General features: G+C 29.4%; 2 protein-coding genes across 10 annotated transcripts in view; one reads left to right on the forward strand and one right to left on the reverse strand.

Annotated features, from left to right (window-relative positions):
- Nucleotides 1-1,384, forward strand: part of LOC143223272 (solute carrier family 12 member 8) — a 55,284-nt gene extending 53,900 nt beyond the window's left edge. For both annotated transcript variants that reach the window (XR_013012791.1, XR_013012792.1), the window contains one exon: nt 1,076-1,384. The gene's annotated coding sequence lies outside the window, so the exon portion shown is untranslated. The remainder of the gene's footprint in view (nt 1-1,075) is intronic.
- A 3,851-nt stretch (nt 1,385-5,235) lies between these two features.
- LOC143223274 (leptin receptor gene-related protein-like) lies at nt 5,236-23,289 on the reverse strand. 8 transcript variants are annotated; one of them, XM_076451028.1, is made up of 5 exons: nt 23,213-23,289; nt 14,677-14,751; nt 8,985-9,180; nt 8,399-8,575; nt 5,236-5,725 (listed from the first exon to the last, which is right to left on the reverse strand). In XM_076451028.1, the coding sequence occupies exons 1-4, from the start codon at nt 23,227-23,229 to the stop codon at nt 8,462-8,464; spliced, it is 402 nt and encodes a 133-aa protein (XP_076307143.1). In that variant the 5' UTR covers nt 23,230-23,289; the 3' UTR covers nt 5,236-5,725; nt 8,399-8,461. The 8 variants fall into 8 exon arrangements, with proteins under 8 accessions (XP_076307143.1, XP_076307149.1, XP_076307146.1 ...); XM_076451034.1 differs by having other exon boundaries at nt 8,407-8,575; nt 23,214-23,281; XM_076451031.1 differs by lacking the exon at nt 23,213-23,289 and adding an exon at nt 22,709-23,162.
- Between the last annotated feature and the right edge of the window lie 132 nt (nt 23,290-23,421).

The following is a 23,421-nucleotide window of genomic DNA, read 5'->3' on the forward strand; positions in this document are numbered from 1 at the left end:
AAACCCTATTGTTGTTTTAGTTTTAAATAATACAGCTGTATAATCCTTTCTAAATATATATTTTTATATTTGTTGCTAAGTTTTATGAAAAAAATCTGTTAGACTGCTGGTATATAACACTTTTGTTAATTATTTCAAATTGTTTCTTAACATTTTTTTGCAAAAGTTGTAGTTGAAGATATTGATAAAAGTATTGTTTCCTTTTAACTCGAAAAAGATACATTACTTTTTTTTGCAAAAGTTGTAGTTGAAGATATTGATAAAAGTATTGTTTCCTTTTAACTCGAAAAAGATACATTTTCCACATCATTTAAACTCATTAGTATAAATAAAAAGCAAGTTTACAAATATTCAAGTTAATTGTCATCCTATACAAAATTCTATTCATTAAGAGCCAATGAAACTTTGTTTGAACTGTTAAAATGCACATTTTCAAAGTAAATAAAGCACATAATCCTGAACTTAGATAATAAACAATGAAGATTTTGCTTTAAACAACTTTTAACATTTTTAACTAAAATATTTCATATATCTTGCAGTAAGGGGAATTGGTAAGATCATATTTAAAACATATCCTTTAAGACAATCATCTGATATTACCTGTGCTTAATGCACAATCTGAAACAAGATATTTTAATGTTTTCATGTAAAGGTATTTACCTTTAATCCACCTGAGTAATAAAATATTTGTGTAATGTTTTAAATTTTGGTATTTTCATTTATATTTTCAAGTCTATTTCAATGCTATTTTGCAAGTATATCCATTTTCTATAAAATATTCATTTCTAGGTAATGATGCTATTAAGAGAAATATAAAATTCTAATAAACCATACATTGTAAGCTAAAAATAACTTTTAAACAGATTGATCAATACATTAAACCATTAGATTTACCATGAAGCAAATAACCTTTATTTTAAATAGTATCCTATGAATTCAGTGTAAATTCTTTCAATTCTAAAATTAAAGTTTTATGCTAATATGATTGAGAGGAAAATCTGATGATCCATTTCTTTGAAAATATATTGATTTTTAATTAACATACTCATTTGTGAATTTTATTTTCATATAACAGGTCATAATGAACAGTGAATGGGAAAAATGATTTGTGCAAAGTTCTTTTTCCATGTTCTACCAATAAATATTTTAGTAACCTGGTGAGGCAAAGGTTTGTTGAATGAGGAATGTGCAACTTAACTACTAGTTTCTTTGTGTTAAAGTGAAAAGGTAGTTCATGACCTTTGTTTTTTATAAACAGTGTTCATGTTTGTGTTAGTTAGTGATTTTGTTTGCAGTGTTAAGCTACGTAGACTTTTGGCCTGTAACAGTTATGAAATCTTAAGTATATTTGTCTTGTATCAATAAACTGAATTTTCAAGCTGGCCGTATGTAGTTTTGTATTTTGGCATTATTAAAAAGTCTTCCAGTGAAAGAAGAAAGTTTATGATACAAAAGAAATTTGTGACTATGCAATGTTTCCCATTTCATATAAAATGAATACTGTGGTATCAGTGTAAATCTGTTGCATCTGATAGTTCATAATAATACTACAGAGGAGAATATGTTTGTTTATTGTCATAATATCTCAGGTCTTCTCCAGGAATTAGGGATGCCAGAATACCATCCAAATGACTGGCTGATTATTTCTAGATTGTTCTAAGCAAAGTTTGAAGTGTGTTCTACTTCATAATGGCAATGTCTATGCAGCTGTTCCAATTGGACACTCTGTGTATTTACGAGAGGAATATAATGACATTAAGACTGTGATTGACCTACTAAAATACCACGAAAGCACAACTGGACAATTTGTGTGGACCTCAAAATGGTTACTTTCCTCTTAGGTCAACAAAGAGGATTTACAAAGTATCCCTGCTATCTTTGCATGTGGGACAGCCGAGCTCGAGAAAAGCACTGGAACCAGAAGGAGTGGCCCATACGTGAGACTCTGAAGGCAGGTATGCCAAATATTGTCAACGATCCAATTGTCAGTCGAGAAAAGATCATATTTCCTCTCTCCATATCAAGCTGGGCTTGATGAAACAGTTTATGAAGGCGTTGAATACTGACGGTGAATGCTTCCAACACATATTTTCTGTGCTCCCTGGTTTGTCCTTCGAGAAGATCAAGGCAGGTGTTTTGATGGACCACAGATTCGTGCACTTGTGCATGATCAAGAATTTGCCAGAAAGATGAACGACAAGGAAAGGACTGCATGGCTTTCATTTGTGGCGGTGATGGCAAACTTTCTCGGTAATAAAAAAAGCTGACAACTATGAAACCCTTGTAGCGAATATGTTGTCAGCTTTTCATGATCTTGGATGTAACATGAGTGTCAAACTCCATTACCTGTACAGTCATCTTGATAGATTCCCTGAGAACCCAGGAGCTGTAAGTGACGAGCAAGGCGAAGCGGTTCCATCAGGACCTCAAGACCATGGAAGAGCGTCACCAAGGGAGATGGGACAAACATATGATGGCAGATTACTGCTGGAGCATTAAACGAGAATGCCCTGAGACAGTCCACAAACGCAAGAGCTACAAGCGGAAATTCATGCCTGAGTAGACTGCAATTGAGCTTTGCCTCCTCATAGTAGCAAATGTCTTATCTACTAATCAGTTTTATATAAATAAATTGAATTATAACTTTATATAAAATTGAATTTATATATTATTTATGAATACATTTATACTAATTTTCTTTTTTATTACCCAGTATAAAGAGTTTTAATTACAAAACTAGTTTTTGTATTTCAAGTTAGACATTATATATCTTGTTTACAACTTGAAAAGTTACAACAGCAGCATTATAAAATAAATTTTTTTAAATATTCACTAGCTCATTACTTGTGGTGCCAATAATTTGGTAGGGAACACTGTTTCACTTTGATTACTATACTGCACATGAAGATCAATAGCTTGTTGAAATGATTGCACATATGGTTTGTTTTCCCAGAAAAATACCTATAACTCATCAAGAAGTGTTTGATACATGTTTCATTCAATTTTGTAACTCATGATCGGTGTCATAGAAATATATCTGTGAAAATTTTAAGATACGTCTCCATTATTATTAAATGAGGGTGAACCATATGATACATATACTCCTGTATCTTAAAAGTTGGGATAAAACCTGGTATATTCACTTCTAGATCAATAATACTTGTAATGGCAAGGAAACTATTGAATGACCTTGTATCTGTCAAGAAATGTGTACATGTATTTTTATATATATATATGTATATAGGTGCAGCATTATTGATATCAAAATTTTATTGGGAGAATTTTCCTAAGGTTCTAGTATAACCTAAAAACATTTGCAACACTGTTTTTCTTTCCCCAGAAATAGATACACTTTGCAATGTACATTGGGATCTTGTCCCATAACACACCACAATAGTGAGTTTGAATAAAATTTTAATCAAACATATCCAAAAACTTGATAGCAAGCAATACTCTTTGTTTATCTAACCACGTCTTCTGTTACACACCATTGTAACCTCTTTGTCGTTCAGTGCGAAACTGACAGTTTAAATTGTGCTGTATTATCTACCTGTTGTAGATTTTCATTCACCTTTACGTTTTGCCATTTTGAAGTTTGAATACATTACAATGTTATCGGTTACTATACAATTAGAACACACACTTTTTTTTTCTTTTAGAATTTCCCCAGTGACAAATATATAAAATGTAACAATATCATACTAAATAAATAGGTGGGGTTGAGAAAAATCATATTCAACAGAATATAAAATTCAACTGTTTATTCAAATCTCAAAGTGCCACCAAAGAACCAGAAATGTTTCATGATGTCATGGCACCCTGCATGTGTGTAAACTTCAAAAGCATTTTTCCAAGTTTTTCTCACAAATAACGTTTTTGCTTGAAAAACAGGTAATATAAAAACGGATTCTTACACTATTCATCTCTTTGTAATTTATGAAAAACATTAGATTCTTATGCAATGTACTCCTGATGAGAAACCTACTTGAAGTAAAAATGTACCTCGGGAAAACTGGTATAGGTATTAACACTTTTACATTATATTCTTGTGTGATGTACTTGTGATGAGAAACCTACTTGAAGAAAAATGTATCTTGGGGAAACTGGTATAGGTATTAACAGTTTGACATAAGAAGGTCAAAACATTGTTCTCTGCTTTATTAGTAAAAGTGTTAATACCCATACCAGCATGCTGCATGTTTGTAAACAAATAGCAGTGATTTGAGAACATTTTTTTCTAAATTTCTGGCCACAAATGAGAGTTTTTTTATCTACTCTGTAGATACTTGAGAAACTGATCATACACAACTGTTTCTGATGCTATTCATCACTTTATGACTCTGTAAATGTCGTATTTGAGTGTAAACTTCTAACCTCTGTTTTGTTCTACTGTGGTCAGTAAATTCAGCTGCCCAATTATTTTCTGTACATTGGAATGGAGAAAAATAAAGTTTCCTGGGATGGGAATATCATGAACCCTATTGCAAGTCTACATGCACACAAAATAAAAAATTCATGAAGTCTGGGGTTGCATATTGCATAATAAAGTTTTTCTGGTATCATACATGTAACCAAGACTTTTGTTATTGTATGTTGATAATTTAACCCTTTGGATGCTATCATCAGATTTACACTACAGTGTCATAACTCCTCATAGTGCAACAACTGAGATTCTCGCACATTATTTCTGTTTCCTATCTTAGTACCTGTATCTGTTGATAATGGTACTAAACAATGTTAAAATTGAATTATACTGTCTCTTGATAAACATGTTTCACTGGTGTGGTGAACTGCTGAGAAAGTAAAGAACTGATTTAAAACAAGAATTTATTGCTGTTGATAATTAGTATGTGTACAAAACAGATAAGCCAAGACTGAAAATGATATTACTCACTGTGTTAGCCACTGTTCTTATAAACAGTATACATGCAGAGGTTCTTTATCTTGTAGAACAAATACTTGCTAACAAACTTCCCACTCAGAACATGGTAGTTTTGAAAGTTGATTTGAAAGAATTTTTTGAAAACTTGTTTTTAAGAGTCAAAATAAAGTAATGACTTTTATAAATATTGGTTTTTATTTATAAATGAGTTTCTAGAAGGTAAAACGTTGGCATTGTAAAACTAAGACTGACACTGATGTTCCACAAACATGTTTTTACTCAATTGGCACATTTCGATATAATTTTCTAAAATCCTATTGTGTCTTTTTAATATTAAAAAAACAACAACTGTGTACTGAGAAATTTGTTTATCATGAAAACATTTAATAAAATTTGTTCTCATAAATATGTTGGCACCAAAAACATTGTTCAATAAATACATACAATGTATGAATTAAAAGAAAAAATATTAAATTAATATTCATAGAATAAAATTGATAGAAGCATTTACACATAGAGGCAAAGACGTAAGAATACTTTTAGTTTTATCTTACTGTATATTTTTTTTATAATTAGTAATAAAATTCTTTTTGCAAACTATATATTCTTGGATGTCATAAATACAAGAAATATACACTGAATGTAATATAAACTGTTCATAAAGTTTTGCAATGAATGTTTTAGCCCATTTAAATTAAACAGCCTCTTCAATGTATCAGGGGTATCAAGAAACTTCTGTATGGGTCACTGCAATGGAACTGGACATAGCATTACCATGCATCAGACTCAACTCATGATTCACTTACTATCCTGGTGTTCACTTTCAATGATGTATCCATAAAACTATCCAAGAATAATGATAAACTGTTTATAATTTTAAAAACACAATGTTATAAAAATGTTATGTTTTGTTAAAAGTATTAATCACTTTAAAACACTGCTTAGTACTTATCCAAATCAAAACAAGCCAAACTAGAACCCATCCACCCTCCAAAAAATTCAGTCTCAAGAGTTGTGAGGCAAGTAATTTCAAAGAATGTTAGTTTAAAAAGTTATTTAAACTCCTGATATTTATAAAGAGTCACCTTTTAATACAGAACAGAAAACACTGTAAAAATTGCAGGATTTTAAAATTTTAAAAATTATCTTACTTTGCTATTTTATAATATACCAAATCCCACAATTGGCTAAATTCTTTAGAAGTACATTCATGATAATAACTAAAAGTACATTGTTGGAACCTGTATAATGCTGTGAAAAATAAATTTTTGTAGATAACTATTATTACGGCTTTCAAGAGGTTCAAAACAGTGAATCACTTGAGAGTGGTTCACTGCATATTAATTGACAAGATTATGCGTCAGAGGTACAGAATACATGAATAACAACTTTTACCAATGTTGAATGATCATTTAAAAGGTTTTGAAACATTGGTAATAGTAAAAATGTTTTCTTTACTAAGAAAAAATGGTGTTCTTTTAAAAAAACAACCACCATCATTAAAATATAACATTTTCTAAATTACTGATTTTGAAGTATTACCCCAAGTTAACTTAAACTATTTGCAATGGGCTTGATATGATATACCCGGATTTGTCTACACATTTGCACATGTTAAGTATTTGCACTATAACTTTTGATACAGTACTTGTATCTTCACTAAATTTGGTAGACTTTTAGTAAAGATTACAAGTTTTTGTAATCAAAAAATCACATTTTTAATGAAATATTTTTACTAAAGATTTGTGTGTGAAACATTGAGTCTGTTTTGTTACTAGTTCGAGCATGAAGTGATTTTATGCTATGATTAAAAAAAATATTCTTTGTCCCAAATATCTGTTATTATTTATGTAGTCTCCAAAAACTTCCTAAGTACATTTAAAACTTTTGTTTTCAGTACAACTATATATTTTATGTTATTTTATACAACCTAACAAAGTGGGGCTTGTTAGTTGACCAATCTTGTAACTATCACAAAAAATTGGGAAATATAAATTGTTCTTTTTTCTCATGTCAGAATGACTACATATTATAACACAAAAATACAAACATTTAGTCCAAGTAGCTTAAGTCTCATAATGTTATTTATTTATACATACATATATTTATTATTTGTTATTATATTGACCTTCCAGTCACACCCAGCTAACATTACATAACTTGCACTGACACTGTGCATGTCCACTCATGTTACTGTATCCAATAACATGAAACTGACCTTAAGCCTTCCCTGTCTTGGTTGTGTTTTAGTGGATTAGTATTTTGTAATACATAGTCACATTTAAATTAATATACATTATATATGTATGTAGATTATTATGATTTAGAAATAAATTATCATAATTATTTTTCTTAAAATATAAAACAACAAATAAAGAAGTAAAGCAAACTATTATCTCTTCTAGCTACAACCCCTAAACTCAGTTGTTGCTGGACATAGGTTGCTATACCTTTTAAAATTTCACAGGGGCAGGATATGAAACAAAATATTACTTTTAGGTTTTATATATAGAGTTGAATGACCAGAAAATCATAAATAATGACACTGATACCATACAATTCCACTATAATTTATTAAGCTTAGTAACTAAGCTCTATTTATGCTTAAAAAAGTATGAAACTTTGAGCAGACTAAAGACTCAACCTACCTTCTAGACACCTTAGTTTGTAAGAATATGGTAGCCTTTTCACAGATTAAAATTGCTGAGAAAACCACTATGGGGACATTCTAAGTTTTCATGTATTGAAGTAAGTGTATATAAGGGACCATTTCCAAAAATAGAAATAGGTGAACAGGACCACTGTGTTTGATTCAGTACATAAGCCATATAGCAGCAAAATAAAAATATGAGGTTTTAATTTATACCCAACCTTGTCAATAATGATAATTTCATAACTTGTATGAAACTACACTTATTATTTAGACATTAGAAATATCTAATTTTAACTAGTGCTGCATTCAACTTACCACATGATTTGTAAAAATCAATGTTTAGGTGTGTTATTTGAATATCTACTTTTAAATTACAAAAGTAACTCAGATATAATATTAAAGTTTGAATTATAATCTACAACTTCATATCAAATATACTGATGTAAATTCATAAAATAGTGTTTCAATAAAATCTTGAATGCAAATCAACAATCCAATGATATGTTTTGACCCTTGACCTGTTACAAAGGGGTCAAATAAGCTATTCATATTCACCATGTTAGTAACATAAATCTTATGACAAAGCAATTAATATTGTTTTTTCTGTTAACATAACAAAAGAAACGTGTGTATTAATATTTAACAACAATAACTCAAAGACTGAATCACTAAAGAAATTACAACACCATTACAAGCGTGCTGTAGCCGTATGCCTCACACTTACAATGATATATGTTCACGTGTTCATTTTTAGCATAATTTTCTCTAGAACTCTGCATGTATAGACATCTATAATGTTGAAAAAGTATTAATGTTGACTATCATGAAGAGTCTTTCAAATTTGCATATAAACCTTAACTTACAAACAAACCTTGGTCCGCTTTCATATAACTGGTATTCAAGCTCTTATCAGGAATAAGTTATGATCACCACATGCTGTAGTCAACCTCATCATTGTTAAAGACCATAAAAAAGCCCAAGATGGTTAAATACACCACAATATTACCAGACAGAATCAATCCACAAGCCCCCCACTCTATCTGTAAAAAAACAAAGACATCTTTGTACTAGTAGAAGGTATTACTTTTCACTATAAAAAACTTCAAAAATTAAATCTGCACAGAAATCTTACTACAAACAAAAGAAATAGAATTTTAAATATTATTAATTATTTAACTGTATTATTAAAGTTGTTCATAAGCTTAAAAATTAACTTTAACTGTTACAAAAGTTCTTAAGTAGATTAATTTATTTATTTTATTTAAAAATTAAATACTGAAGACTTAAATGTATTGTAAATAGATGATAAGCTAGGCTCTTAGTCTAATGAAAAAAGTGGATATTTCTCACTCTTAAAACTTTACCAAAATTATCACTGACTATCAGATCTTAAACATAGATGGCTTATTACTGACAACTGTTACCCCATGCTACATTAACTGCACATACCACAGGTTCCTCCCTTGGTGCTCTGGCTAACAAAATTGGCAATCCAAAAGATGATATGACAATTCCTGTTGTTATAAAGATACACAACTCTTTGCAAGCATTACTAGATCCCATATCATCACTGAAACAACGAGATATGATTGTAGGGAGAGGAGAAAGGACGTGAAAGATAATAACAAACAGAGGCCACCAGTTACTGAAACAGAAATATTGTTAGTTGTCAAAGTTTCTTCATACCTTTTTATACATTCATGATCACTCAAAAGCATTTTAGGTCATCCACACACAACATCATGGCTATTTTTAAAGACTAAGTTACCACTTGTACTGAAAAATTCAACAAAGAAAAACTTACACATGAATGAAAAAACCAACACATAAACGTGTTTTGAATACAAAAAACCGATCTTCCTGTAAGTATATCAGTTTCTTGTTATTGTCAATAAGACAGTGGGATAACTTAAGTTGTTGTTACTATTTATGGTGTAAAGCAGCAGGATCACGTGTACCAAGGAAAATAAAGATAAAATTAAAAAGGTAAAAACAAATTAAAATGGTAAAATCATAATAATCAACAACAGTAAGCAAAATTACAAAACTGTAAATGATTAGAAAAATGATAAAACATTTAACCAAAGAAAGCCAAAGCTCTTATAAATATAACACGAGTTTTGTCATTTTCAATGACAGTCTACAACCAAAAACAGTAATACAACAAAAAAATATATTTAAAATCCTACTACTGCTGAATAACAAAAGAAAAACAGGGAGATGGACACTAGTTGGTCACATTTTGAGTAACATGTACCAAAGAACGACAAAGTAATGGACTTTTGTTTGAGTGTTACTTTTCCCTAATAATGTATGTAAAGGCTCAATTGCAGCAGATGAGGTTATATCTGTTGCCTTTTCAACACAATCATTGCTATTCATACCAGTTTGACAAAATATCCAGTAAAAATGGGCTACTAATGGTTGTGGAAAAAAATGGAGCCAGTTTTGTACAAAGTCAAGTTTACAAAAACCACAGTTCACTGAGACACAAAAAACATGCTATTAAATGAGATGCTTTGTCAGAAATTGCAGCAAACAACAAGAATAGCTTACATCAAATATGGAATGGTAATTCAAAAACTCATTATACAAACTGTGTCCTGGTGAAATGCATAATGCCCATGTATGGAACCTAAACTCCAGATGATACACAGGATTAAGCACTTTCCAGCAGAATGTTTTGATGTATGTTTCATACAAACACAGTCCAGCATCATGAAAAGAACAACTTTCCACTCCCCAAGTTGTTGAATAGAATGTAAACCAAGAACATAGTTACCTGACCTCTATAACAACTATAGATTAGGGGACATAGTATCTGGAAGGACAGGCACAGTGATTTATAGTGGAATAAAAGAGACAAGACTCAGTATGACAAAAAAAAGTAAAAATAAACAATTTACTTTTTGAGAAAACAAAAGGGTGGAAAGGGTTACTGCACTGTGATATGTTTAGCAAAAAGTAAAATATACTGAATTTAAGAGTGAAACTCACACGGCTAACAAAAATAAGAGATAAAATATGGACGAAGCTTCAACAGCAACTTCTGACCCCTTCAGGGCAAAATTAATCATTCAAAATAGTAAAACTGCATTCACAGTTCACATTTTAACTGGAGCTAACCAATGTGAAAGTCAGGTTGCAAGAATCTGGAAGTATATTTGCTTTATGAGACAGTAATACAGCAATACTCTACACACATAGCAAAATAGTTTACAATATGACTACTCAGTAAAACAACAGTTAAATTCCATGACCAGAACTGGAATGCCTAATGCTGAAATTAGCACAACCTCAACCAAATCTATTATGTTTTAAATAAATTTTGTACATATGAAGTACTTCAATTCTTTCAGGTAGTTCATGATTGCTCTTTGACTGCTGAAACCCCATTTGGTGTTGCAAAGGTTATTTTATTTTATGAGTGAGCATTATCTATTATCTTAAGAACCTTACAAAGAATGTTAGATAAGGCAATAGGGTGAATAACAGAATCTTTCTTGGACTTTAGGGTGTCAATAGATTAACATCATACTTTGGTTAGTCATTCCTACACAATTTAAAAAAACAAACAAAAAAACAACAACAAAGTTTCCACAAGAGAAATGACATTGTATCTCATAATTGAAATTATTCACTCCAACGGATGTCTTGCCAAAATGATGTAGTACTAATAGATGTTCCACCTGATTAATGCCTGTCATAAGTCTCTCTGTCCATCAGACTAATATCTGAGAACACTTCTGGCATGTGTCTTAACAATAAAGTAGTGAAGAAAGCACAAGAAGGAGCTAAGACTTTCAGACAAAAACACTTTCCAATGACTTAGTAATTTCTGGCAAATTAATTAGTAACTGTCTATTAGGACAAAATGTGGATGTGCTGTACACTTTCTACCCACCTTCCATAACATGCTTAGGCAATCTTAGAACCAGTAAATGAAACTATCAGTGATGAATTTAACAAAAACTTCTAATACTGTTATCTGGTTCATCAAGCCTTTACTCTGGCCATCCAAAACACAGTAAGACTGTAGAAGACGTTTCTAGCCCTACTCTTGACTGAAAGGTGTGCTGGCAGGTAAGATCCCTACATATTTGAGGTTAAAAAAAGAAATGTGTTGAGAACCTAGGTATCTATATACAATATATACACCAGAGTTGTTCACCTCTATATTGTATTGATATCATGTTGTTTTATGGAATTGGCTGAACCATTTTTAATTTTGGTAGTAAACACAGTTGGAACACCAAAGATCAAGTTTAAATGGATAAGCAATAAGATGAACATTTTGAATTCTTCCATCACTCTAGCCTTTACTGTATGTTGTAAATGCAAACAAAAATGACATTTAATACCATGAAAAACATACATAGTTTTGTTAGTTGCAATTACAACTGTATGGACAATGTAAACAGTCACAGCCTTATTATTAAAAGATTGTTGACCAAAAATGATAAGATCAAGTTTTAAAAAAGTTTCCACGATGTCTCCAATGTTTGCTCAAAATTATCATTAAGTTCCTAAGACAATGAAAAATGGAGACAAGAATAACGTATGAAGAGACAAACAGCAGTAAAAAACTGACTTGAGGTGTGGAAGTATATCACAGCATCAGAATTTTGGAGTGAAGAAATATGACTATGTTCAACAAAGCCTCCAAGAATGACAAACCAAGATAACAACTGGTTCATAAGATTTGGTTCATTAATAAATTCTCCAGGTGGTAGATACAGGTAGAAAAATAAAAAAATAATACAGTCATTGGTGACAAAAAAGCAATGATGTAGAAAGCAGTATAGGGATGGATAAAACACAATGGCTGAAAAACATCACCTCACCATGGACACACATCACAATTTCATCTTCTGTACCATCAGAAACTGAAATTATGAAAAATTATCTACAAGTTGTAAGAATATTTCCAATAGGAAGACATAAGTTTTAGTTTATTCCATTGTTTTTAAGAAGAGGCTACTTGCTAAGTCTACCACAAGGAACTTAAACTCAAGATTTTAGTGTTGTAAATCTTTAATGTTATCAATGTCTCACTGTGGAAAAAAAAATACATGTAGGTTAGAAAAATTGATTAAAATTTCAATGTTGTATAGACAAAAATAAAAACCACAATATTTTCACTGAGAAAATTGACCATTTTCATATTGAAAACACAGTGAATATAATAAACCAATTTTTTTGAAGTTTTTTCTTTGCATCTATTATTTTACAAATAATTTAATTTGGTTTTTCAACTCAGTATTCCATACAGAGATTCCAAAAATCAACATTAAAACTCCACACTGGCACTGCAAATAGGAATCAAATGTTTAACTGTTCTCAACAAAGCAATTATTTTTATGAATTTTGAATTTAAGAAAATGATGAATATTCCAGCCTTGTATAATACTGGTGATGCTTCATTTAGTTAATACATGCAATTTGTATCCCTTCATTACCAAACAGGTGACAATATTTTCAAAGAGAGCACAGAGAACAAGCTTAAAAAGATACTTCAAATGAAAAACATTAAGTTTTGGGATTAATTATATATAGCATACAATAATAAACCCATCAGAGAACACGACATTTCAGGAAAAAACATTAAGTATAGTGCTATAAAAAAAATGAAATAAGAAAAGATCATGAAATGCTTATTCCCTTAATTTTTTATGTGAAATATTAAGATTTGATATCTAAATGAAACTACTGATAAATAACTACAATATTTAATGATACAATCACTTAACACTAATTTCAAAATTCAGTTACCAATGATTTTAATGGATTGCTGTAACAAAGCCAGACAAACATCAAAGTTGTAAAAGTGTTCATAGTTTTAAATGTATAGGCTTGTTTATACAGATAATTCTGAGTGATTATGAAAAGTACCACCCTTCTTTCACAAGTGAACTATTTACTAATTCCTTAGCGTGTAGCTTTTACACTTTTATTAAGTTAGTTAATAAAACAGTTGTTTTAGCCAAAATGTGATTCAAAATCAGAATTAACATGCACTCTGTCAATATATTTATAATTTAAGACCAGTTGCACTTTGGATTATTGTGTATTTTATTATTGGAGATGACAATGAAATTTGTTACTTTCAATTTACAAAAGTTTGACATATTTTCATTACTTTGTTGAAAGCAAACAAAAATGAGTTCAGTGTTACTTTATCTGAAGAATGAAAAACATCAGTTTTTGAAAACAAATCTGTTAGGAATATTTCACTTATTTTGCTGCATTATACAATAGAAAATTCATTTTGATTTTGACTTGGAAGGAATGTTAAATATTTTATGGGCAAAATATGTAAAAGCTGATGTCTGAGGCATAGTTTGAAGGTTGCTTCTAATTTTAGATTTAACCATTAAAAAAGTTTTATATTTTCTACCTAGCTTAGGACACTTGCCATGTACCATATTTCAGTTTTATGTGTCTTTATGTGGAAGAACATATTCACAACATACTATGACATTAGCCATAGTATTGTTCTAAATTAATGCACTTACAGAGGATGTTTTTTGCCACAGGCTGTATGTTCTAGCTTCTAGGACCTAAGATTTGCCTTAACTCTGGTTCTAAAGTATCTTAAATATCAGGACAGTTTTTGTTTGGTTGATCTTGTTTTGTGGTCAAATGAGGGCCAATGTGTGCACTTACAGTGAATGTATACAAAATGCAACGTTGACTGGGCACATAACTAATCAACAGGTAAAGAAATCTTGGTGATACATCCATTAAAAAGTCCTTACTTGAAAATGAAAATATTTTTATCAGTTGCTTAAATGTAATGTTAGAAATTTTTAAACAATATTATATAATAGTAAATATATCTCAGTTCAAACAAACTTGAAAAAAGAACAAGGATAGTAATAGATGTTAGTTTCACAAATTGCACATATCCATTTGACTACTGAAGACCATATTTCTGTAAATGCACAACAAATTTTTTAGAGTTTTTCTAATATTCTCTGTATATACACACACAACACATATACATGAACTCTAAAAACATATTTTCAAATTGCAAGTTAGCTAAATACTATTCAGTTAATGCTAAAAATAATTAAATTTGAATATTATTTTACCTTATAATTATAGTTCTTAACAAAAGTATACCTGTGTCAATACTTACTTAAACTGAGGTAGAGCACATGCAAGAACTAAAAATACCATTCCAATTGAGCCCGAGAATGCTAGTGCTATTAACCTGAAAGATTTATCAAAGTTTTGTCAAGTACAATATTCTGAATTTATAAATATTATGCTAAAACTTTTTAGAATTTTCATATAGAGGTTTCCAGTTTAAGGATTTACAATTATATTTTTGAATATTTTTATTTAACATTAATATGTTTAATTTATTTTGCATTCCTGTTAATTGATTTTTTTGAAGCATTGCATGAAAAATACAATTATGTGTAAACAAAAACAAACATAAGGCTGATCTATTTCTTTATTAAACCAATTCTTCAGCTATTACATATATTTCTGTTGCCTCAATAAAAAAGTCAAAGAAAAACAATAAATTTTACAGTATGCAAAAACTGCTCAACCTCAAATCTCAAATGAGCAAAATTTGCTAATACTAAGAATTTAAAAGTAAAAATTATGATTACTGTTCTCCCCAGTGGCACATCTGTGGACTCTCAATGCTAGAAACTGGGTTCTGATACTCAGGTTAACTTCAAGATAGCCTATCAAAGTTTTAATATCCACACCAGTCATCTTGTAAACGAATATATTTTTGGGTTTTGATACCCATGATGGGCAGTGCACATATAGCCCACTGAGTAGCTTTGTACTTAATTATGATCAAGTAAACACAATATTATAGAGGTTCTTTATTATCTTATGGAAAAATAACAGCCTGGGTCTGATGGGTTTTTTTTGGCAAAAATAGGTACAAAACAATTACATAAAGATTAAAAGAACTTGTTATTAAGTTGGAGAATGTTATTGTTGAAACAGCACAAATTACTTATAGTAACATAAATAAGGAAATGAGTTACAAATAAATATGATTATTTTGACTGATTATTAACTGAGTCACTCAAGTTTATTAAATGCAAACAAGTATTTGACAAAACTTTATTTTGTTTCCTTATGACAGTAGCTTTGTATTGATATATCTGTAGATCTCATTACCTGAAAAACTGTGTTTTTAAATTAAATCCCAGTTCTTTGAATAAAATTTTAGTACAAAATGCTTCAAAGACGAAAATAGATCTGTTAAGTGCTTTGTTGATAGGAATGATAACAATTCCTTTTTTTTTTCAACTTGGAGCACGATGGTGGGTGAAAACAACATATGCTACCTAGCTGAATACATAAAATTCTTATCAATGTGTAGCTACCAGTTTGGCTACCAACTGCAAGTACATTTCTTCAAGTTGTATGTTCAATTCTTTTTTGATTGGATCTTTTTTTTTTGACATCTAAGGTACTTCTGACGAGATATCTTGACTTTTTCCCAATACACACCAGTAAACTACAGTAACAAAGTGACACTCAACAATAACCAACATAGCTTTAGGATCGCATCCTATTATTCAGAACACCTCTATACTATATAGAACCAACAAGATTTTTAAAAATATATGGTGGTAGTTTTTCCTCTAAAATAGTGTCATTTGCTTTCTTTATATTCATGTCATGAAACCTAGATTAATAGTTTCTTTTCATCACTAGAATGCACTTAGTACTGCAAGAATCATAATTTACACTAATTGCTTAAGCTAATATTACGTGATGCTAACTGCTTGTTAATTACGAAAATTTCATAAAATTTATCAAATTTGTGCTGAAAAGTTGGCAATGAATAATAAATAATAACCATTCATCTTCTGAAAACTTCAAACTAGAAACTAATAATAATATGTATCTGGACATCCTATACCATGTAGTTTAACTGCTCTAAATTAGCTGTCTTTAAGCGAAATGGCAAAAAACTAAAAACAATCCACGTTTAGCTGAAACTGTCATAAAAATTACAGACTGATAGCTTATACAACTTTTGCATAGACAAATATGAAAAGGTTTTGTTGAATAACTTTGTATACATGACTTTATTTAAACCAAATGTTACACCTAATTGTAAGTTGTACATATCTATTTGTGTGGCAAATTTTTTAAAAATCTATAAAAGTATATTTTTCTTTGGATCAAGATTTTGGAACATTCAGTATGAAGAAAAGATATCTCAATAAAAACTGGAAATTTTATATATCAAGTATCGCTTAATGGATTGTCTTTAAATTTATTACATGAAGTAAGGTTCTAATAGATCATATCCAATGAAAATGTGTGATAGCTTATATTACTATAATCCAAGCTACAAAAGGTAGAAAATTGCAAAACTATGAATCCTGTTAATAATACACAGTGTGTCCTTCAGGTTGTTTTGGCTGCAAAACACACTACTGTGTTTATGTATGTATAGGTTATGTCTTTCAATTTATTAAGCTACTCTACCCTTTTGCTACAGGCTCAGTATAACATGCAAGTTCATGTACACATTTGCACAAGTATTTGCACTATAACTTTGATACAGCAAGTGTATCTTCAAAAAAATCAGTAGATGTTTAGTAAAAATTAGAAGTATTTTGTATATAAAAAATCAGATTTTTTAATGAAATATTTTTATTAAAAATTTGTTTGTGAAAATAGTCTATTTCAATACTAGTCTGAGTGCAAAGTGATTTCATGTTATGATTTAAAAACTATTATTTGTCCCAAAATCTCAAATATTATTTGTGTAATCTCTAAAACCTCCTAAATACATTTCAAATGTTTTGTTTTCAGTAAGAATTTATATATTATGTTACTTTCTATACTATAACTATATGAGGTCTGTCACTTAACCAACCTCACAACCATCATACAAAAATTAGGAAATATAAATGTTTTTTTCATGCTAGAATGACCACGTATTATAACACAAAAATACAAAAGTTCAGTCTAAGTAGCTTAAGCCTCAATGCTATATATAAGCATATATATTTATTATTATTATACTGATCTTCCAGTCATGCATACCTAACATTATATAACTTACAATGACACAGTGCACATGGACTCGGCTCATGTATTCAGTATCTTGGCTGTGTTTTAGTGCTCTAATATTTTGTAACACATAGTCACATTTCAGTTATTATGCATTATATATATATGCATATAGATTATACCTCTTTAGGAATAAATTATTAAACTTATTTTCTTAAAATATAGAACAATAAATCAAGAAGTAAAGCAAACAATTATCTCTTCTTTCTATGACCTTTGTACTCAGTTGTTGCTGGATATAGGTTGCTAAGAATTTTAAAATTTCATAACTAAGATTTATTTAGATTTTGTAAACTATGAAACTTCAAGCAAACTAAAGATACAACACACATCTTTGAAAACTTGGATCAAAAGAACAAGGTAGCTTTATCAAAGATTAAAATGGCTGTGAAAACCATTCTGTAGACATTCTAAGCTGTTGATTGGTTATTCATGTGTCATATACTGCAGTAAGAGTATATAAGGGGCAATTTAAAAAAAAAAGGAAAGAGCTGAATGAGGCCACCATGTTTGAATTAGTACATAAGCCATATCTCAGCAAAATTAAAAGGTATGAAGTTCTTATTTTATACTCTAGCTTGTCAATATTAGTAATTTGAGTTCCTAATTTGTTCAAAATCACAGACTTAGTATTTTGACACCACAAACATCTAATTTCAAACAGTAGTGCATTCAACATACCACGTAACTCACTAAAATTTATATTTAAATAGATTCTTTTAATATTTGCTTTTAAATAAAAAAATAACTCATATATAATATCAAAGTTTAAATTATAATCTACAATTTGATTCCACACATACTGACATAAATTAATAAAAATAGTTGTTCAATAAAATTTTGAATGAAAGTCAACAAAAGTAATGACATGGTCTTTGAACCCTGACCCACTGTGAAAGGGTTAAATAAAATTAATTTTAAGTTCCTTTTCTTAATATGGTTTGTGTAATATGTTATTGAGTGATTTAATTACTACTTTTTTTTAGTTCAACTGCATAAAATTTTACAAAATTCATAAACAGTTTTAGTTATGATATTAAGGTTAACATTAAATACATGGCTAATTGGAGACAAAATATAAGTGAATAAATTATATTCACAGTGACATGCAATTCCTCAATGCTTATCTAACCCATTATTATAAGTAAAAATTCTACATACTCCTCATGAAAGAATGACTAATAGTAAATATTTAGTTTTACAACTGTAATTTAAAAAAAGTGTTATTGAAGATGGATTTCAATTTAATTAGCTTAATGCTTTTGTCAATAAAAAGAACTATAAGATAAATCTTACCTCTGTGTTCATTATCAGTTGTTTCAGGTGTATCCTATGGCAGCAAGTAATAGCTTGTCAACATTTCTAACCAAATTAATGATACCTTACTTATGTTCAGTTGAATAACCATGTTCTAAACAATAATCCTTGTAAGATAATGCATAATCCTTAGATTTTTATTATAATAAATATCTTGGAAGGTTATTTTCAAACTACCTTGTTCTTCAACCTTTACATAAGGGACTATGTAGTCAATGTATGATATTCTAAGAAAAATACAGATAATTTGAAAACTGGCAATCTTGAGAAACATTTACTTCATTTCTTAATTATTAACCACATGGTGATTAAATTGTAACTAAACAATATTTCATCCAGTACTATCTACTCTTTCCAACACTTTGGTCTGAAAAGATCAAGTGTCAATATAGGAAATTTGTATATAGTATATTTCATGGTTCACTTAGAAACAATGGAAGGAGACTGTGTATTCCAAGAAACAAACATATATAGGAAAAATAAGGCTTGAAAATGTTTAGTAGATTGCACATCTGAAACTGAAAAAAAATACTAGAAATGAAATAAAAGAGACAAGGGGTTAGTGTTAGACACATGAGTGAATCTAGGTTCAATCAAAACTAAAAATGTTTTCTGATTTTTTTTCTTAAGTGCTGCTATAGCATTAGCAACAATCGATAATGGCTTAGAACTAGTTATCATAACACAAGAGGTGCTGAGGTCAGAATCAGTAGACTGTAAGTGAAGCTGAGCAATCAGTGAAATTTGCTAATCAATTAAATGTTGAGCTAGTTAATTGATTACATTCAAATAATTTTCTCAAGAGACTTAATTTAGTTGGAATAATAAAAAATAGTAATAGAAACATTAATTTTTGGTTAGTTGATTATTTTTATAAGATATAGTTCTAATTGTTTAACATTTAAAGTACAAACTTGTTTGATATTATCCACTTTGGAGCCATTAAAATATACACAACTCTGAATGTACAAAGTGTAACTTTCTGGTATTTTTGGAAAACCTTACCAGTCTGTAATACACAAAAAATCAGATTTTTTGAATAAAGCATTTTAAATAAAGATTTGTCTATGAAGCCTTTACCAAATCTGAGTGACTTTTACAGAAACAATAATAAAAGTTCATATTTCCTTTTTTCATTTTTGTAATGTCTAGAAACTCCTAAATGAATATCAATATTTTTTTTAAATAACACTTTATAATTATTTCCTCTACTTTAACACTAAGAGCAGTAAAATATCAATGTACAATAAAATGAAAAGTTAAAACATATGAAATAAAATCAATCTTTTTTGAATGTATTATTTCTTATGAGATAATCAATTTAATTATCTTAATAATTTCAAAGTTTTACATCAGTTTTCTTTTGATTTTATGCTTTTATTGTCTGTACTTTGAACTAAAGGAGTCTGTCAAAAGTAATAAATCACACAGGGAGCCTGTTAAAAGTTTCTCCCTTCTTAATGGGTTTTCTCGACATCACTGATCTTTGGACTTACATTATAACTACTTGTAAGTTTCAGTGAATTCCACACATTTGGGTTTTTACACAATAATTCATTTAACTTACACATAAGGATTTTTTAAGAAATATATATCAGGCACTAAAACAGAACTTTTCCAGATTACTATATTTGAACTGGCTGACAAATAACCTTAGGACAACTGTCTACTTATGGCTGCCAAAAAATAAAAAAGATACAACTATAGTAAGTTCTTTATAAAGAAAAAGAAATCTCTCTCTTTTATTTAATATGTTCATAAAATAAGTCTTATATGTGATTAGATAACATTTAAAATTAAAAGAGCAATTATTTGATCACTTTGATAGTTGGAATAATCATGAATGGTAATTTCAATTATTTGAATATTTACATGACATTAATTGAGTTAATTACTCAACATTAATGTTAACTTTAATGGGGCTGCACTGAGGATGGAGCAAAAGTCTAGTGTTACCAAAAGGCTTTCTGAGATAATATCCAATCAAGTATAATTCATTTAGCGATCCATAACCTTGTGTTGTAAGTCATAAATACTGCCAAAATAGTATACTACTTAAAAAGAGCTGATGAAATTGTTAAGAATATTCAAGTATTATTATGACCTTAAAACCTGAAGGGTACTAAAAAATGATCTCTGAATTGTTTGAGGAAAACCTAGCATTTTGTGGCAAATCTCAACAAGTTTGATGGTTGTCAAGTAGACATACAGTATTGGTGTTGTAAAAGAAACACTATGCTAATACAGTTTCATATCAGAAGCATGTTGGGAACGAGAAAGGTGAGATACAGCAAAGGACAAAGGTTTCCTGAAAGAACTGATATTTGAGAAATTTCTGCACTTGATAACTAATGTTATAAATGTTGTGAGGAAACTAAGCAAGTGCTAGAACAATATATAAAGACATCTGTCAACAGCTTTCAAACAGATGATGCAATATAGGAAGGACCAGTGCCACCACTAATTCAAAACTTGGAGATACCAACTATCCAACAAATCTCTATCAGTGAAAGTAATTCATCATGTGACATTGAATACAATTTTTTATTCATTTTATTAGCTAATCAGTAATGCATTTTGTTGAAACATAGGAATCTTAGTAGTGTTGTTGTATCATTTATGCCAATCATAACCATTTTGTTTCAGTAAGGTTTTGAATTTAGCATGACAGTATTTTTAAGACATTTATTACATATTGCTATATTTCCTAAAATTAATACTTTTCATTGTAATTATATATGCTTGTAATACTAGTATATGTTAGTAATTTCTGAAAAAAGCACACAAAAATTCCAATAAGGCATTTTGCTAACTTTATCATAAATAAAACTGATTAAAATGTAACCTAACAAACACAGTGTGTACATCTCCCATTCACTGAAATTTAAATAAATGAAACAAACATAAATAAGAAAATAACAATAAAATAACATACTTACCCTGTCAGTTCGTGTGTCATTGAAGTACAAGAAATTGGGATGAAAAATAAGAGAAAAAAAGGTAAAAAATTAATATAACCCTAAATAACCTTTATCTATGAACAATGAACATTATATAGAAAAATATCAAAATACTCCTCAAATACAATATTTCCTTATACGTAGATATAACTTTTGTAACATTTATTAGCTAGCTGACTCATTATGTTATATGAAAATGCACACTCCTTATATAAATATACACAAATACATATACTATAAGATAAACTGTTTTCAAACTGGAAAGTGTCACTTGTACAAATAATTTTTGTCTCAATCTTTCTTCCTTCAAACTATACCTTATTATATATACAAGTTAAAGAGACCATTACACCTCTTTACTTTCTTTTGGATATTTATGGATACCATCTTCAAAGCTTTAACCCTATTTTTCTTTTATGTAGCTAAGATCAGTAGTTACTAGTACTAGTTAAAGGGATGTGTGTGCAAGTGTGTGCTTTCTTATAGCAAAGCCAAAACAGGCTATCTGCTGAGCCCACCAAGGGGAATTGAACCCTTGTAAATCTGTAGACTTACTGCTGTACTAGTGGGGGGCAAATTTAAAGGCCAGTTAACATTAGTAGTAACTGTTTCAACTTGACATGTGTAAAAGACAAAAAGAGAGATGGAATTTCGGCAGCCTGCAGGAACTCTGATTTTATTAATTCATAACTTGACTTCAAACTTCTAAATGTAACAAGATATTACAAATTGAACCATATTTTAATTATCCTTATCACCAAATGCAAATTTAACTAGACAAAATTTTTAAACATATACTGATATAGCTCAAAAAACACAAACACACGTCTTTAATGTCAAAGATATTAACTAGATTATGGATGACACGATGTACTTTTCAATTAAACAACTTAATTATGCCTAAATTAACAACACCGTCAAAACCGATGTTCATAAACTCGAGAGCGAGTTCATTGTCAAATCACATCACTTACTGATGTAGGAAATGAATTAATCATTATTCTTTATTCAAACTACTGGCTCAAAAGGTAAAGTTAAAATAAATTTTTATTTAAAATTTATTCCGGATTACTGTTTAAATAGTACAAATATTTCGCTTAATGTTTTGATGCTTGCAACAATGAATACTCTTCATTCATGAATAATATCTCAATTTGTATCCGAAATGAGCGTACCCTAAACACCCGCCGTAGTGTTTATTTACATTTATTAATAATAATAAATTTCCTAATCTTTTATGCATTAACGTTGAAACAGTAAAAATATATGGAATAAAGTTTGATGCATGCCACTATGAATAAATTTAAATTTTTATTAAAAATTACAATACCCTTTATATCTGCCATAGTGTTTACTTTATTTACTTAAGTTAGTATTATCAGTATCACTGTCATACTTAAAGTGACGTCATAGCCTACACATATTAATATATTTTTATTCATAAAAATAATTTTTTAAAATTTATACTAAATTATTTATTTTACAAAACAATATTTTTCTTTCATATAAACCTTTAAGATGCCTAATCAAAATATTCA

This window comes from Tachypleus tridentatus, chromosome 8, assembly GCF_004210375.1.
Source record: "Tachypleus tridentatus isolate NWPU-2018 chromosome 8, ASM421037v1, whole genome shotgun sequence".
NCBI classification, from domain to species: Eukaryota; Metazoa; Arthropoda; class Merostomata; order Xiphosura; family Limulidae; genus Tachypleus; species Tachypleus tridentatus.

Bases quoted from the DNA above. Each gene is read 5' to 3' on its own strand.
- LOC143223274 (XM_076451027.1), bottom strand. From the start codon at position 21,882: ATGACACACGAACTGACAGG. The intron at 14,752-21,862 runs GTAAGTATGTTA...TAAATCTTTCAG, and splicing joins ATGACACACGAACTGACAGG to GTTAATAGCACTAGCATTCT. The intron at 9,181-14,676 runs GTAAGTATTGAC...TTTCTGTTTCAG, and splicing joins TGTGCTCTACCTCAGTTTAA to TAACTGGTGGCCTCTGTTTG.